Consider the following 17,992-nt stretch of genomic DNA (forward strand, 5'->3'; position numbering starts at 1 on the left):
GGCTCTTAATCGGTGGTCCTATGTCGTCCCAGGTGAAAAAAAAGCACACTTCTGAAGTGCTCTATTTTCGCGCACTAATTTCATACCTAATATACTAAAAATTCTGAGCCTGAGCAGTGTGAGGTCACTTTGCTCAGAGAATCAAAACGCTTGTCTAATGCAAGTACAGGTCTCTGCAGGACAGTAATAGGAGTTACCAGATCAGTGGGTGCGAGGCCATAAACAGAGGGGCGTTTTTGAGAGCGTTACTTGATTTGCCCACGTCAGAGTGTGGGTAGGGTTTAGGGATGGGGTAGGGTGAAGGGGATCATTTTCATGACAATAGAGCATGAATTGAGCAGTTAGAAGACTAGTTAGAAGGCTACAAGTATGTGTTTACAGGGCAATTACATAATAACATAACATACTACATTCACATAATATTTCTATACATTTGAAAACACTTTTCCACTTTGAAACAGTCCATTTTAAATGAACCTTGGCTCACAGGACACAACGATGCTTCTGGACCATGTTCACATATGGCTTCCTTTTTGCATGATAGAGCTTTAGTTGGCATCTGCAGATGGCACGGCGGATTGTGTTTACCGATAGTGGTTTCTGGAAGTATTCCCGGGCCCATTTAGTAATGTCATTGACACAATCGTGCCGATGAGTGATGCAGGCCAAAGGTCTTCGGCCTTGTCCCTTACGCACAGAGATTTCTCCAGTTTCTCTGAATCTTTTGATGATGTTATGCACTGTAGATGATGAGATTTGCAAAGCCTTTGCAAATTGACATTGAGGAACATTGTTTTTTAAGTATTCCACAATATTTTTATGCACTCTTTCACAGCTCTGCCCATTTATACTACTGAGAGACTCTGCCTCTCTAAGACATCCCTTTTATAGCTAATCATGTTACAGACCTAATATCAATTAACTTAATTAGTTGCTAGATGTTCTCCTAGCTGAATCTTTTCAAAATTTTTGCTTTTTCAGCCATTTGTTGCCCCCGTGCCAACTTTTTTGAGACCTGTAGCAGGCATCAAATTTGAAATGAGCTCATTTAGTGGATAAAAGTGTAAAAGTTCTCAGTTTAAACATTTGTTATGTTATCTATGCTCTATTGTGAATAAAATATTGGCTCATGTGATTTGAAAGTCTTTTAGTTTGCATTTTATTCAAATTTTAAAAAAACGTCCCAACATTTCCGGAATTCAGGTTGTAATAACAGTCTGAGTAATTCTGAGTCTTGAACTGTAAACTCTCAAGTGTTGGCTTTCTAAATATATGTTGGTTATGTGTCTTGAATTGAGGCTTCGGAGCTTGTAGCATAAATGGGCGTGCCAGATGAAGCCTCGATTCGAGGCTTGTGTTGGTAGCGTAGAAATCACGTGACCAATGACAAACGAAGCCTCACTTTCTGTCCAATTCACTTTGAGTGTCGGAATGTTCAAACCCCCAGATCTTACTTTACGAGTAGATTTTCAGTCAGACTTATTCATTTGTTTTTTTAAATACACAGTCATACAAGTAATATGAAGAATACAAATTATTTCAGGAAAATAAAATATTTGACATATGCAATTCATATAGGATATGTGTACATTATTCTTCTATTACATCATTTTGATATTCATACTGGCATTAAATGCCACAGTTTAATGGGTAAATGAATTTATCACAGAGAGAAATTCAACACACACAACACGTACACGCACTGTACGGCTTTTATTTGAGCACGTAACATATCTACTATGGAATGTGTGGTGGCTGCTGTCTCGCTTCGTCCAACGAAGCTTCTTTCACAGGATTTTGGCTGGTTTATTTTTTACTAAACACCAGATGGCGCTGTTTTCGACACTCTCGAAGCTTTGAATCTTTTCCCGGAACAATGACGGGAAAGCCTTAGTGCTTAATGAGGCTTCACTTGCCCATCACTACCTCCCGTGTTATTTATCTGTACAGTACTTAATGTTAGATCTGCATTATATAGTGTAGATTTAAAACATTTCTCAAGGAACATGTACAGGCATGTTTATCTAGTGAGTTAGACGCATACGCTGTTAACACTACATGCACTGGGCATGCAGAGCAGTAGTGTAATCATTTGTATAAAGTTTGAAAACACTGTGAGAATGGATATTGATGGTGTCCAGCGATACGCTACTCCTCTGCTACGTGACAAGAACATGCCCTGTCTCTATGCACCTAAGGAAGCTGTCTTACCGCAGTTACGGGGAATTGAGAAACAGCTTGATAAGGACAGGATCTGGCTGCAGCATACAAAGAGGAGCTGGCCAAACTAGTGCAAGCTGGGTGTGTTGTCAAACTTAGTCAGGAGCAGGTGGACAGAACAAAAGAAGCCTGGTACATCCCGCACCACATGGTGCAGCATAATGGGAAGAACAGGGTAGTCTTTAATTGTTCATTCTCATACCAAGGGCACAATCTGAACGAGCTCCTATTGCCTGGTCCAACACTTGGTCCGTCACTCCTGGCAGTCCTTCTGCACTTCCAGGAGCACTCTATTGCCATCAGTAGTGACATCCGTGGCATGTTCCATCAGGTACGCCTCTTGCCAAAGGATAAACCACTGCTGAGATACATCTGGAGAGACATGCAATGAGACAGAATCCCTGATGCCTATGAATGGCAGGTGCTGTCTTTCGGGACCACTTGCAGTCCATGTTGTGCTTTGTTTGCTTTACAGAAGCATGTTCTAGATCACAGCCAGCCTGGAGAGGACACACCGGTTTCTGTGGAGAAGTCATTCTATGTTGACAATTACCTTCAGAGCTTTGCTTCCCCTAAAGCGGCTAAGAAACTAGTCCTAGCATCTGGCGGCTTTGAGCTATGACAATGGGCTAGTAATGACCCTTCAGTTATCAGTTATCAGCCATCTGCCAGACTCCACTACAATACTGACCTGGCTTTTATCAGATTCTTGCCGCTTTAAGGTTTTTTGTGGGGACCAGAGAACCAGGACTTAACTGAATCTGATACCTGGCGCTATGTACAGCCGAGCAACAACCCAGCGGATGCCATTACAAGAGGAAAGTCTCCCTTGAATCTCACCAAAGACAGCAAATGGTACCAAGGCCCAGCTTTCCTCAGACAGACACCAACCAGCTGGCCAGAGATGCCACCATTAGCCCACGTAACCCAAGACAGTGAGCTGAAAAGGTCAATCTTCTTTGGACTGGTAACTTCTGCTTTATCATTACCAGATCCTCATTAATTTCACACCTTCTCAGACTACCTAAAGGCCCTCATACAATCCTTAAATGAGAGCTCACCCTCAATTGCCACTGCAGAAGACTATAAAGAAGCTGAGCTCACATGTATGTATATATATAGTTTTATTATAGTTATTATAGTTAAAATTTAGTCCTTTTGTCAGAATAATGATTTGAGATGAGAAAGTCCAAAAGTCATTAAGAAGTTTTATATATTAATACCAATGTAGCACAGAATTACAGATAATTATGACTTTAAAAATTATGTTTTTGTTGTCTGACTGTACATAAACCCCAGTACATCTGTCTCTTTTTTCCTTTGTTCTTTTCAGTCATGTGACACGTTTCATAACCCTAGTGCAGTGATTAAACGTTACTGTATTGTTATGCCTCATAACATTAGACACCATTTATTACCATTTTTGCCCATTCATTGTTTTATTTATAATATTTCAATATCCAGGAATATATAGCCTATATAACTTGTTCATGTTTAAATGTGATTGCGGACAGGCAGTTTAATCAAACAAATGACTAATCTAATTTGTGTTTGCACTGCAGTTCTTGCAAATATTTGCTTGTCTCTCCGATTTTTTTTTTTTTTTTTTATCTTTAGCGGTAACACTTTACAATAAGGTTTCAATAGTTAACATTAGTTAACTACATTAGTTAACATGAACTAATAATGAACTGCACTTTTACAGCATTTATTAATCTTTGTTAATGTTAATTTCAACATTTACTAATACATTATAAAAATCAAAAGTTGTATTTAACATTAGTGAATGCACTGTGAACTAACATGAACAAACAATGAACAGCTGGATTTTTATTAACTAATACTAAAAAATATTAACAATTACTAACAAATGTATTGCTCATTGTTAGTTCATGTTAGTTAATACATTAACTTATGTCAACAAATGAAACCTTATTAAGTGTTACTGCTATAACTTTACTTGAACAGGTTTCACAAAGTAAGAATAAAGTGCATGTTAATACTGGAGAGTGCATGTCTTTACATAAATTGATTTACTTTTTTGTGGTGTCCTGTAAATCCTTGACTATGGACTGCATATTTATTACTTCTCTTACTCAGACTTTTATGTTAGCTCCGTCTTGTCGGATTCAGTCTTTATAAAGAACATTCCGACGGAAACTTTTGAGCAGTGATATACACAGACAAGCCAAAAGCACAAAATCACAACACATTGTATGCAGGGGATAGTCAAATGCACAAATCTAAAGTAAAGCTTTTTCTGATCTAAAAAGAAAATCGATTAGTAGAAATGAAGAGTAGTGATCTCACCATGCATGAACACTGAAGCATTTGACCAGCCAGTAAAACATACCCCTGTTGAAAAAACCAGCATATGCTGGTTAGGTATGTTTTGCAGCATGGAAGCTGGTTTGAGCTGGTCAAGTGCTGGTCCTAAGCTGGTCCTGAACTGGAGCTAGTTGCTTAGGACCAGCACTCGACCAGCTTAAACTAGCTCAAACCAGCATATGCTGGGTTTTTCAACAGTGACACGTTGGAATATAAAATTGTTTATACACAGTCTAAAACAACTGTTGAAATAACCTGATTCAGATGAATGCATATAAATAGAACAATACCAGGCTTGTTCATCACAGTGAGAAAAGCAGCAGGAGCTTGATAGTGATGAGTTTGGCCTTCCATCTCTGTCCTCTGATCCTGATCAGATATAAAGCTGATATGTATTTAAAAAGTGACTGCATTTTTGGTGTAACGTATTTTACACCAAAAATGGAGATACACATATCTACATTAAGTCATTAAATATTACATCGCAGCAATAACAATAATCCTACTCGTGTTTCATCAAACACATAGCAGTAAATAGCACCACTGGATTAAAATACTTACAGCCAACATCCACCAATAATATAGCTAGATATAGTAGTGGGCGGGGCTACATAAAACCTTTACCAATCTAGATTTGAATCAAGCACAGTTTATTTCTGTCCAAATCATGGCTAAATGAAATCAATTTTCAGGAATTTGATCACAAAACATTTCATCATCTTTTGATAGAACTGAAACTGAAACTAAAAATGTTGCTAGGTTGCACAAAACCTGTGTTTGATTTCAATTTAATTAGAAATAAAACAACTCATCTCTTCAAATTAGTCCTTTTTCCACAAGAAGTGTTGTGGAGTGACTTTTGCTTGACTTTTCTACTTTTCTTCTAAGTTGTTTGTACTTATTTCCATCCATGCATTTTATGGTCAAGAAAAAAAAAAACATTTTGTTGATTGTTTATTATCTATGTGTTACAGAATTATTACTATTGTTACTTACTGTTACAGAATAACTATTTTTGACTAAACATAATATAATGCACTGGTAACATGCTTCAGTATGTTTATAGAGTACATGCTATGCTGGAGTTTACATGATATTTCTCTTTGGTCAAAGACTATAGATGTCTGTTTCTCAGCTTCATTCTTTGTGGTGTTCATTGTTGGATGGTGAGCTCAGTCTCTCCATACACCTGTCTGAGAGCAGCGCAGTCTAGACTGGCCATCAGTTTAGTAGAGCCGGCCCGGCGGGGACTGAATGTCTCCGTCCACGTTATAGAGGTGCCTGGAGCAATCAGACTGAAAAACACATCACACACACATCACAATGACACAAAACATGCAGTACAGATTTACATTCATGCATTTGGCAGATGCTTTTATCCAAAACAACTTGCATTTCATTCAAGGTATACATTTGAGTAGTTCATGCATTCCTGGGAATCAAACCCATGACCTTGTGAATCTCACAAAGAACATGTTCATGTCACATTTCACTCTTGCAAAAAGAAACCATTTTTTTTGCACTTCACACTATTCTCAACACTAATTAGTGTAATAATTAGGGTAATTTTAGCTTACATGTATAGTATTTTACTTGTATGTATTACATTTAAAAAAACGTAATATGTACAGATGTGTACAATTTTGATGTAATGGTGTCGGTCTGACAGTGTTCACCTGTACTGCTTGCGTTTTAAGGCCACGATTCCAGGACCCTCCATACGCAGATCCACATTCTCCAGATCGAACTTAAACGAGTTGGTGAACTCAACAGACACATACATTTCCTCGTTCACTCTTGGAGAACCGGTCACCTACAGAGAAACATTGTAAAGAGCCAAGAGAGAGAAAGAAGAGAGACATGAACGAGTCTCTAATCTACCAGTAAAGGGCAGCAGATTCATTTACATTCAGTTATCAAAAGCAACATTCAACTTTCAAAGTCCATTCAAACATTTTTTCAGTATGTGTGTTCCCTATGTGAAATATTAACTTAAAATCTCAGGAGTACCTCAAGTATATTTTAGGTCAAAGGGGTTTGTCTCCCCCAAAAAAGCAAATTAAATTTAAATGTAATTAAAATTAATACCAGACCTAATACAGTTTAATATGATTAAATGTATAATATTATTACACTTATTAAATTTATATTGTTTTTATATTTATATTTTATATTTAAGTTTAATAATACATTTAACATTATTAAACTGTATTAAGTCTGGTGTTTAATTTATTTGTTTAAACTTTTTTTGTCCACCAAAACTCTTTAACCTAAAATATTTACTTGAAGTACCCCCTTTTTAAGTTAATATTTTAATAATTTAACAGCACATTCACGTTCACAGTTCTGTTATGTAGATCAGTGGTCACATGACATGCATGTAAACAATTAAAAAAAATTTAAGTATTTATTTTTATGATTTAATTATTTCTTAGCTTTTTCAGTTCCCTCATCAATGCCAGTTTGTGATACCCTGGTTCTAATGTAAAGGAGAGGTACAGTAATAGAAGTGTACAAAGTCTGACCTTCACAATGAGTTTGGGGTTGTGCATTGTGATGACTTTCATCGCTGTTATGATCTGTCGCGTCTCTTTAATCTTTCCTGTAGTGATGAAGTAGATGTTTCCCTGTTCTACCAGTTTGTGCATGTAGTCCTCACCGCGCACCAACACTTTCTCCTCCTTACCTATCGCCAGCAGGAGGAGCATTTAATGCATGAGTATTGATACAACAATCATATTACACTCTCTCCTAGGGCTGGGTTGACAATATAAATTTCTCGATTTTAATCAGATCTCATTACTACATACCGATATAACTTCTAAAATCCCAAGAAATGACCTCAAAGTCTCAGCTTTTAAATTCTGTCAATTGTAATTTGTATTACAAAATTTAGCGTTTTGGTGCTCTTTAATGTGACGTGACAGATCGATGAAGCACCTCAGTTCAAGTGGCACTTGAACCAATCATCTTTTCCTCTTTACTACTAATTACAGCATGAAATAAACATGAATGAATCACTCAAGTGTTCAACAACTTGTGAACAATATACCAGGTAATGTTACATTTCCTCAGAAAAGCCATTCAAATTTCATTAACTTGATAGTTCGCTCAGTGTTCAACCATGGAAATACAACCAAAGTCCCTTTAAGACAAGTCATTTCACTCAGCGGCCATCTTTGAAACGCCTCTCGGGCATCCAAGTGCAGCTCCTATCTCTTTGAATAGGGAAACATCAAATTCTCTAAACCTGTTTGCCAAGCTTTCGATTAAATTTCGTATTTGAAATCACCAATGAAATCTGACAACAACGGTCTCATAATTTTTTTTTTTTTTTCAAATGCTCGAATCATGACAAAAAAACTGTATTTTTTAGGCGCGCTAAATGCGCGTCTCTTGTGCCTCGTTTCGGAGGCGCGCGTCTGACTGTTTCTATAGAAACCGGTGCTTCTACAGGCCGCTGCAGTGACGCCAAGACGTTGCCAGTTGGCGATTGGCTCTTATTTTGAAGGCGGGACTTATCCCGCCATATTGTGCGTGACACTTTCTCCCATTCAAAACAATACGTCTTGTGTTATTCTATAGTCTTTGATACAACTTGTGAACAATATACCAGGTAACGTTACATTTACCTCAGAAAAAAATGCTGAGTTAGAAACAACCCAAGTTGGGTTGAAATGGACAAACCCAGCAATTGGGTAGTTTTAACCCAGCTAATGGGTTGTTTTAACCCAACGGTTGGGTTAAATGTTTGCCCAACCTGCTGGGTAGTTTAATTTAACTCAACTATTGTTTAAAAATCACTGTATTGCTTGCTTAAAATGAACCCAAAGTATGTTGGAAATGAACATTTATTAATGTTAAATAAATGAACATTTATTAATAAGTTTAATGAATAATAATTAAACAATAAACATTTATTAAATTGCTTATTAATAAATGTTCAAATTTTGATTATTATTGTTGCCTCTAGTAATTATGTCTGAAATAAACCTATTTTGGGTTCATTTTAAGATAGCCGTGTAGTAATTTTTAAACAATAGTTGGGTTAAATAAAACTGCCTGGGTCAAAACAATCTAGTCGCTGGGTTTGTCCATTTTCAACCCAACTTGGGTTGAGTATTAGCTAGAAAAAAGCACTCTAGAGAGAAGCATTTTGCTAAATATATGCACTATATTACATATTCATTATATTTTCTTTTACTTCTTTTAGCTCTTCAAATCTTAATGTATGCTTGTAAAAATCCATCATGAAAACAAGTTATGACAGCCACTGTGTAAATGTTTATATTTCAAAAAATGAACTGGAGTAGAAACATAATTATGTCATTATTACTATAAAGTAATTACTGCTATAAAAACTGCCTTATGTTTAATTTAAATGTTAGTATACAAATCAGGTGTTAATTTTAACTTTAAAAAATTGTACCAACTGACAGGATTCCCGGTATAGTTTACAGCATTAGTTGAGTTTTTTTCTTGACATGTAACTGATAAATATCCAAATAAATCGATATCAAAATGAGATCTGAATTGCAAACTTGTGAATCAAAATTGAATCGAGAAATTTGTGCACCCAGCCCTACTTTCTCCTATGTTTACTCACTCTGCTGTGGCTCTAGTTTCACTTTGGGTGTATTAAACACAACCTCAGCGCCCGGGACTCCGGTGTAATACACCACAGTCCCAATGATGTACATGTCTACAGTGCGCCGCTGGTCACTGTGGTTGTTAAACTGCAGTGTCACGTTAAAGTTCTCCCCTACACGAACGTCCAGACTAAGGATCTCCACATCTACATCACCCTTAGAAAGAGAGGATTTCTCCCTCTGACAGCCAAACTCCTCTGCCTTCTCCAGCACAGTGCGCTCCTCTGGGGTCCCTGAGGAAATAAAGCTCTAAATTTGAAGTCGATCCTGGTTATCTGGCATTTATATCCAAGAGCAACTTCTCTCACCTTCAGGAAACTTGTATTGATTGGTGATGTCTCGACGTCCATTGTGCAGCACGGCTTTGGTCAGCACCATGCGGCCCACGTGAGTTTGATTCACCTTCGCTACGTCCAAAGTGCCATCTTTACGTCTATGATAAAAGACCACGTCACTGTTCACCTGCAGGAACAGTGATACAGTGATTGCAGTGGTTCCCCAAGGGTTAACAGCAAAAAGGCTCTTTCACATTGTTTGCATTACCTCAGCGAACACAAAAGGGGCATCAAACGGGTAGCAGATCTGGCCGTTTTTAACGGCAGCTACTGATGCAGGTCCACACCTGAACATACCTGACAGAAGAACAGCCTCAATAACATCACAGAACAGCAAACTGATACCGCGTGTGTGTTTGTGTGTTTGTCCTACCATCGCTTGTCTCCTGTGGCGTAGCATCCACAACCTGCCATCCTCCAAAGCCAGAAGGCAGATCGGGTCTCGCCATGTAGCACTCGTTCCAGCAATGATAATTCCTGCAGATGAAGATAAAGCAAGTCATCTACTGCATAACAAGTAGTCTTTGAGCAGTAGGGTTGGAGATTTACGTGGCCTTGGGATCAAAATACCACCAAAATGAACAAAAAATGCTCCTCAAATTCAGGCAAAAAAAGCCAGTGTACAAATTAAAGTGAAATGAAATGAATGAAGAGCGTCAATTGCAGCATTACATTTAGATCTACTCACATTGCATCACAATGCAGGGCGTAATCATTATTACAATATCAATATTATGCAATTGTGTAAATACATGTGTGCCATATATAAAACATTTGATCCAAAACAACGACAGTTCTTATTTCGTCCCTGCCAAATGTGTTACTATGACATGTTGTATGTAATTTTAATTCACTATAATATTTTAACTCATATTTAGTAAAAAAAAGAATTATGAAAGAGCGCAAACCAGATGGAATCCTTGGTACGATTCCGGTCCAGTTTTCCGTTTTCATCCAGAATGATGTCCATCTTCAAGTTTCCGTCATTGTCGTGGGCAGAGAAGAAGTTCGTCACGACCCTGCTGGGGATCCCGAGACAACGCAAGACTGTGGGGAGGAAGGAGATAAATCTTATTACACAGCTCTCTGAAATGCTCAGTTCTGATTGGTCAGTCGCAACAATCCGAGGTCAGTTATTCGCAGTGTTGGGGGTAATTTATTACAAATAACTCAAGTTACATAATCAGATTACTTTTTTCAAGTAACTAGAAAAGTAATGCATTACTTTTTCAATTTACAACAAAATATCTAAGTTACTTTTTCAAAAAAAGTAACACAAGTTACTTTGTTTTTTACATTTATTGACTGACAGCTCTCCTGTCCCTATGTTGAGAGAAATAAAGTGCAGAGGTATTGTGTGCACTGTGTAGTTAGTCTAGAACTACAATAACCGTGATGGGTTATTGTAGTTTTAGACTAAATGTGAATATGCATTTACTTATCTCACTTGCACAAAAACATTCAGTATTCCTCAAAATTAATTAAAAACAGTAAAATGCAATCTCAGAATTTTACACAAACATGTAATAATTAACTATACTAAATTACACAAATATACTTTATGTATTTAATCTCACTTTATTAACCAATGTCTTTGTGGCTGACCTTTAATGATTCAATTCAACCATACTAATAAGCAAAAACTACTTAGAAATAAGAGTGTTGAACTTCCTTCTCCTGTATCCTATTCTTCTTTAATCCAGAATGTCAGCACAGCTGAAAGGTTTGTTTGAGCTGCGCCCTCTACTGTACAGATGTAAATATGCATTTCCTTCAGCCTGAGGATTATTCATTTCACTTTTGGTATGAAAGGGCATTAACCAAAAACAGAACTTTTTTTGTTGTTATTAACCCTCTGGCGCTGTTCGTTTGGGGTCGACACTCGTGCTGTTTGGGGTAATTTTGTAACAAAATTATTATTTCTTTTTTTAAGAAAGAAAAAAAAAGTTTATCAATGTTTTTACTCAACATTTGTGGAGTTTTTGGAGAATTTATGATTTTTTTTTTAAATTTATATAAATAAATTAAAAAATATTTTTTAAATAGGTTTTTATACAAAAGCAGCTTTTTATGTAAAATTCACTTTATAAAAGACTCACATTTCTAACATTCATTCATGGGGATAACATGGATAATTTGACATGGTTTAGTGTAAGATTTTTGCCCATCTTTTGGACAATGCAGTTTTAAAAGTAAAAAAATTATCAGTTTATCAGATGGCTGCCGAGCTCCACTATTTGCTATGTGCTATTTGACTAACTGAAAGACAAGTTTTTTTTTGTTGTTTTTTTTGCAGTTGGATTTATATCTACATATTATGAAATCACACTTATAACAATAAAAATTTCTTTTTGTCAAAGTTTAGCATTTTTTTTGTCCTGAAAAAAAATCAGTTATATTACATATTGAGTAAAAATACTTGACATGAACATCAAAATGCAATGAACTGAACAGCAATAACAAATGAGCAAATAAAGCACATGGATTCTGTGTGTGTGTGTGTGTGTGCGTGCGTGTGAGCATGATCATTTTGCATTGTGGATGTTTTAAAGTGTGCCACTTCATTTCTGTCTGTGTTCTGCATTGTTTCTGATTTTGAGGATGAATTTTGTCCATTTTCTAAGCGGGGTCTCTGGAGACAACATGTAATATAACATTATTGAAAAACTGATTTTCTTCAGTTCAAAAAATGTTAAACTTTGACAAAAAAAAAAAATGTTATTGTTATAATTGTGATTTCATAATATTTAGATATGAATCCAACTGAAAAAAAACTTGTGAAAAGATGTCTTTCAGTTAGTCAAATAGCACATAGCAAATAGTGGAGCTCTGCAGCCGTCTATTGGATAAAGTAATTATTAATAATAATAAAGATAAATAATTAATAAAGATAATTTTTTTACTTTTAAAACTGCATTTTCCAAAAGATGGGCAAAAATCTTACACTAAACCATGTCAAATTATCCATGTTATCCCCATGAATGAAAGTTAGAAATGTGGGTCTTTTATAAAGTGAATTTTACATAAAAAGCTGTTTTGTATAAAAACCTATTTAAAATATTTATTTATATAAATTTAAAATATATCATAAATCCTCCAAAAACTGCATAAATGTTGAGTAAAAACAATAATAAACAGAGTAAAATTAAATTTGTTAAAATAAAAACAATTATTTTGTTACAAAATTACATTTTGTTGCCTGGGGTCTCCAGAGACCCCGAACAGCATGAGTGTTACTTTTTTTTTCACACTAACATAAAAACTGAGCGGCAACCTCCCCCAGTTTCTCTTGAAGCCAATACTAAAGTGACTTAAACTGCAATTCCTCGACTGGCCGCTAGGGACAGGCTCCAAAAGAGAGCAGAATCTCATTGAGCCCCATGTTAAAATAGCCAACTTTACAGCAGAAAAAATCGTTTACAGCCTGGATCAAATTGTGGTTTTGGTCTATACTGCTAATTTTGCCCTTTATGACAACTCTGAGGGGGGTAAAAATTTTTTATAACTCATCCGTTTAAATTATATTAAGCCTTAAACTTCTGCATAATTAAGGGCGTGGTACACTTGAGTGACAGGTGGAGTGCTGCTGCTGTCTGTGAGCCGTCATGTTACCTCAGCTAATTCCAGCTGCTGAATTTGGCATCTCTGCCATGTTTGTGCTTTTTTGGGGGGGGGATTATTTTATACAATTATAAAATAATAATATATACAATTATAAAATAATATGGCTTGCTGCGTTAATGGTCGAGACTCGAGACAGATGTGCGTCTGTGTACATGTGCACGCATGCGGAGGATAAACAGAATACACGTTGTTGGATCGTGGCATTGGCTAAAAGTTTTGTTCCTGAGTCTGAGATTTACTACAGTGACAATGGCGGGAGGATATAAAACTCTGACAGCACTGCTTGGATATTTAACTGCTGCATTGTGAAAAATTATACTTTGGACGCGGACTCATTTGTTTGTGACATATATACGATCATTACAACATAAACGCTGCTCGGGTTGCATCATTTCTTGAAGAACTATGATAGAAAGCAGATCATTCAGAAGAAATGTGATGCAAACAATGGATAATATATCAATATTTCATGGATTTAATGCTTTTGTGGACAAAAAGTACTGTTTTTTGTTTTTCAATGGACACTCATGGATATTTTACCCAAGTGCCACGGATTAGATTCATCTCGCGATCGCTATTTCATTATAAAGGTATGAAGTCCCGTTAGATTTTTCATGTTGTTATTTGCACACCCGACACAAATTACAATTACTGGTGGTGGAACATCTAAATCTTAAAAAAGACACTGTATATTGACAGTAAACATTTAGAACTTTCAAATGATGTAACTTATCTTTATTAACATTTTAGATAGTATCTAAGATAGATAGATAGCTTCTTAGCCTGCTAACATGATCACGTCGAGCTAGGCGGGCGTGGTTTCAGTAACCAGGCACCTCAGTTCCAACCACGTCCCGCCTCTTTGCCCATTTTCAGTTATCCAGGAGTGACGCGCTGCTAAGATGGCAGCGGCCTCATTTTTGCTTCAAAAATGCTCATCAGAAATCTACGGGTGACGTCACGGACACTACGTCCATATTTTTTTTACAGTCTATGATAAAAACAGATATCATTCCGATTTATATTTTTATTTGTAGATCTAGAAGGGTTGACAACCATACAAAGTCTCATGCCATTTAAATTTCAGAAATCATCATTGGGGGTCAAAAAGACCCCAAACAGCGCAAGAGGGTTAAAAAAAAAAACAAGCAAGCCTAGTCCAGATGAGGAAAAAGTAACACAAAAGTAATGTAACACATTAAAAAGTAACTAAGTAACGCAATTAGTTGCTTTTTTAGGGAGTAACTCGATATTGTAATGCATTACTGTTAAAAGTAACTTTCCCAACACTGGTTATTCGCCGATAATGACCATTGTGAAAAGCAACATCTTATAACAGATCGTTCATCCAGGTATTTGAGGGCGGAGCTTCTTTCACATCTCTTGTATCACACCACGGACGGACACATTCTTTCTCCTTTTATTTAAATGCAGCCTCAGTTATTGACTGTATTTACTGTAATATTAAACTGGAGAAGTTTAGTACTAATAGTAGGCCTGCAGGAAATATTGTTGAAGTGTTCGTCATGTTGCTTCAAATCAGCATTCCTATAATGTTGAGTTGTTAATAAAAATTAAGTTGAAAGAATGTTTCAAGTACACCATCCTAACCTTAAAAAAAATCCGCTAACATTAAGAAAACTGGACTGGATTTTGGACTGAAAAATTTGTAGGATAATGTACATCCAGCTGGTTGTTATTGCAAAATAAACCGCTTCAAAGTGATATAAGACCTGATCACCCTGTCAGGGTTTATTTTGCAATAACAACCAGCTAGATGTACATTATGCTGATCATGTGACCTATGAATTAATGACTTGTCCTGGTGAAGTGAGCTCTCACAGGAGTTGAAGACGGCAGCGTAGACCCAGCACTGGGCATAGCAGACCGGCGTTCCCTTGGTGCTAAGGTAGTCCAGGAGGATCTCCACGCTGCCGGTCCAGGATGTCGGCGGGACGCCGTATGTGTAATCTCCACTCCAGTTTCCCACCAACACACCGTTATCATCACGGGAGTTCAGCTGTTTTGAGCCAGGGAAGAGGTGAGGTCAACCATAAGTTCATGAAAGTTGAAAAAGATTTGTTGTCTTGCCAGTAGCACACATGATAATAAACATTTTTAGTATTAAGAGCTTCAGTGTTCAAAAGTTAAGTGTATTTTTGTTTTTTTCAAAAGAATACTCTTCTGTTCACCAAGGCTGCATTTATTTGATCAAAAATACAGTGAAAACAGTAATATTGTGAAGTATTATTTCAAATTAAAATAATTGTTTTCTATTGTAATATATTTTAAAGTTATATATTTTAAAATTATGTAATTTATTCTTGTGATGGTAAAGCTGAATTTTCAGCATCATTATTTCAGTCTTCAGTATCACATGATCTTCAGAAGAAATCATAACAATATGATGAATTGCGGCTCAAGAAACATTTCTGATTATTATCAATGTTGAAAACATTGTGGAAATTGTGATATATTTTCTTCAGGGTTCTTTGATGAATAGAAGGTGTAAAGAACAGCATTTGTAATGCATCCCTGCTGAATAAAAGTATTATTTATCTGTCAAAATATGACAGTTCAATGCTTTACCATTAGCTATGAGCATTTATAATATAGACCAAATTTGGCACAGCAAAGCTCATTTCCTAATAAGATGGTAAACAATAGGAGAAAAGGATCAATCAGTGTTTTGGACACTCTAGCTGCAGTTTCTCTGGTTCAAGTGTCTCAGTTTCTCACCATGGCCGAGGCGACGCGGGTCACTTTAATGACGTCACCACGGTTGGACAGTGGCATATCTGCTTTATCCATAATGTACAGACAGGCATCCAGGACACGAGGCTCAAACTACAAAACAAACAAAATACAGAATATTGCAATTTTTCTATTTACAAACATAATATTATTACAGCCTTTACTTATAATTAACAAGGATGCACAATATCCCTTTGTCATCACATATCAACACCCACTTAATGTTACAAATGAAAAATACTAATATTTATTAACAATATAAAATGTAATTAATTTTAGACAATTTTACAATAAATATTCATCATACTGTACATGTGATGCATAAATTCTATTTTATTAATTTTTAATTTATGCAGACAAATAGCATATAGAATTTTGGTAACAATTTACAATAAGGTCTAATTTGTTAACATTAGTCAATGCCTTAACTAACATTAACAATGAGCAATATAATTTAACTATTTACTATTTTAACTATTGTCAATATTAACTAATGTTAAGAAATGCAACTTTTGATCTTAAAAAATGTATTAGTAAATGTTAAGATTAACATTAACTGTGATTAATAAATGCTGTAGAAGTATTGTTTATTCTTAGTTCATGTTAACTAATGTTAACAAATGAAACCTTATTGTGTTACCAGAATTATAATATTGGTCATTAATCAATTATTGTCCATAACATTAAACTAATTATTGGTTTATCAATATTGGCTGATATTTTAATAAAAGTGCATGCATAATAAAAAATAACTGTTATATCTATTTTTCACAAAGATTAAATTGGTCCGAAGTGTGTTTAATAAATTGTGTAGGACACATTAATGCAGGCAGTCAGTTATTCTTGAACATTAGACAAAAGTGTGCAATTAAACACATTAATCTAAACATTTAAAGAACATAAAGAAGCCGCAGCAAATGTGATGCACACCTGTCCGTAATTCCAGGCACGTTCGGACACATCGTCATATGCTCCATGATAGATGATCCCCAGCTCGTTCATAACACACTCCTCACGCTCCTCCTCATCATCCAAGAACACAGGATCCGCTTTAAAAGAAACATGAGTTATCATGGCTCACATCTTCTTTTTTTCACATGCACCAAATTTAAATGTGCACAGACACTCCATATGAGCCTATATAATATGGGTTCTTCTCCCAGAAAGAAAGAAATTTAAAACCTGATGACCACGGGTTAAAAAGGATGTAGACATCCGTGTTCGTGTCCCTCCTGGTCCTGCGGATGCCATAGGGCGTCACCACCCCGACATATATCATGTACTTTCCCACAATGCACTCTGGTGAGGGTGTGATGCCCATCGTGACAACATTGCCGCTGGTCTCTATGACCCGACCCCTCCAGATACTCTGTCGCTCCGCAGTGGGGAAGACAGGAATGTAGGTGCCCTTGCTGTATTGAGGACTTGGTCCTAGTGCACAATGACAACAGAACACAGTAAAATATTTAATATTAAGAGCTTCATTATTGTGGACAAATAAAAGGCATAGTTTGTCCTGACCTATTTGCTCATAATGTTTGCCTGTCTAAGGAAAAGGGAACATTTCCAAAACATTTTCCAGTAAATAGCACCTTGCGTAACTAGTCATCTATTTGACTTCCTTCAGGTCGTGTGCTCAGTTTCCTAAAATATCAGTGCCAGTGTGCAAATATCTGGATGTGTTAAATATTATCAAAAAAAAAAAGAGAAGTGCACAAGGTTTTGCCACCAAAGGGAAGTGCGCCAACGAGAAGGGAAAGTGATGATGGTGCTCAGAAGTTGCAGAACAATGGCATCTCTTGTGAAATTTCAATGTCAAATACATGCAGAAAATGCACGGTGAATTACATTTATTGCTGTGCTGGACAATTTGCCTCTTTAAATAATTCTTAGGTATTGCAAAAAGGAGAAACTGATAATTTAAGTAGAAGGAAGCTTAAAAAAACATGTATGCTCTTAAAGGATTAGTTCACTTTGAAATGAAAATTAGCCCAAGCTTTACTCACCCTCAAGCCATCCTAGTTGTATATGACTTTCTTCGTTCTGATGAACACAATCAGAGATATATTAATAAATATCCTG

General features: G+C 36.2%; 1 protein-coding gene across 1 annotated transcript in view; it reads right to left on the bottom strand.

Annotated features, from left to right (window-relative positions):
- Positions 1-5,177: 5,177 nt before the first annotated feature.
- f13a1b (coagulation factor XIII, A1 polypeptide b) overlaps positions 5,178-17,992 on the bottom strand; it is a 32,113-nt gene continuing 19,298 nt past the window's right edge. Inside the window, exons 4-15 of the mRNA XM_051901551.1 lie at positions 17,093-17,341; positions 16,841-16,959; positions 15,896-16,003; positions 14,999-15,176; positions 10,441-10,579; positions 9,906-10,009; positions 9,741-9,829; positions 9,506-9,659; positions 9,155-9,430; positions 7,074-7,234; positions 6,225-6,361; positions 5,178-5,843 (exon numbers count right to left, since the gene is read on the bottom strand). Coding sequence (XP_051757511.1) covers positions 5,702-5,843; positions 6,225-6,361; positions 7,074-7,234; positions 9,155-9,430; positions 9,506-9,659; positions 9,741-9,829; positions 9,906-10,009; positions 10,441-10,579; positions 14,999-15,176; positions 15,896-16,003; positions 16,841-16,959; positions 17,093-17,341 — 1,856 coding nt within the window. The 3' untranslated portion in view covers positions 5,178-5,701. The remainder of the gene's footprint in view (positions 5,844-6,224; positions 6,362-7,073; positions 7,235-9,154; positions 9,431-9,505; positions 9,660-9,740; positions 9,830-9,905; positions 10,010-10,440; positions 10,580-14,998; positions 15,177-15,895; positions 16,004-16,840; positions 16,960-17,092; positions 17,342-17,992) is intronic.

The sequence above is a fragment of the Ctenopharyngodon idella genome, chromosome 7 (genome assembly GCF_019924925.1).
Source record: "Ctenopharyngodon idella isolate HZGC_01 chromosome 7, HZGC01, whole genome shotgun sequence".
Taxonomy (NCBI): domain Eukaryota; kingdom Metazoa; phylum Chordata; class Actinopteri; order Cypriniformes; family Xenocyprididae; genus Ctenopharyngodon; species Ctenopharyngodon idella.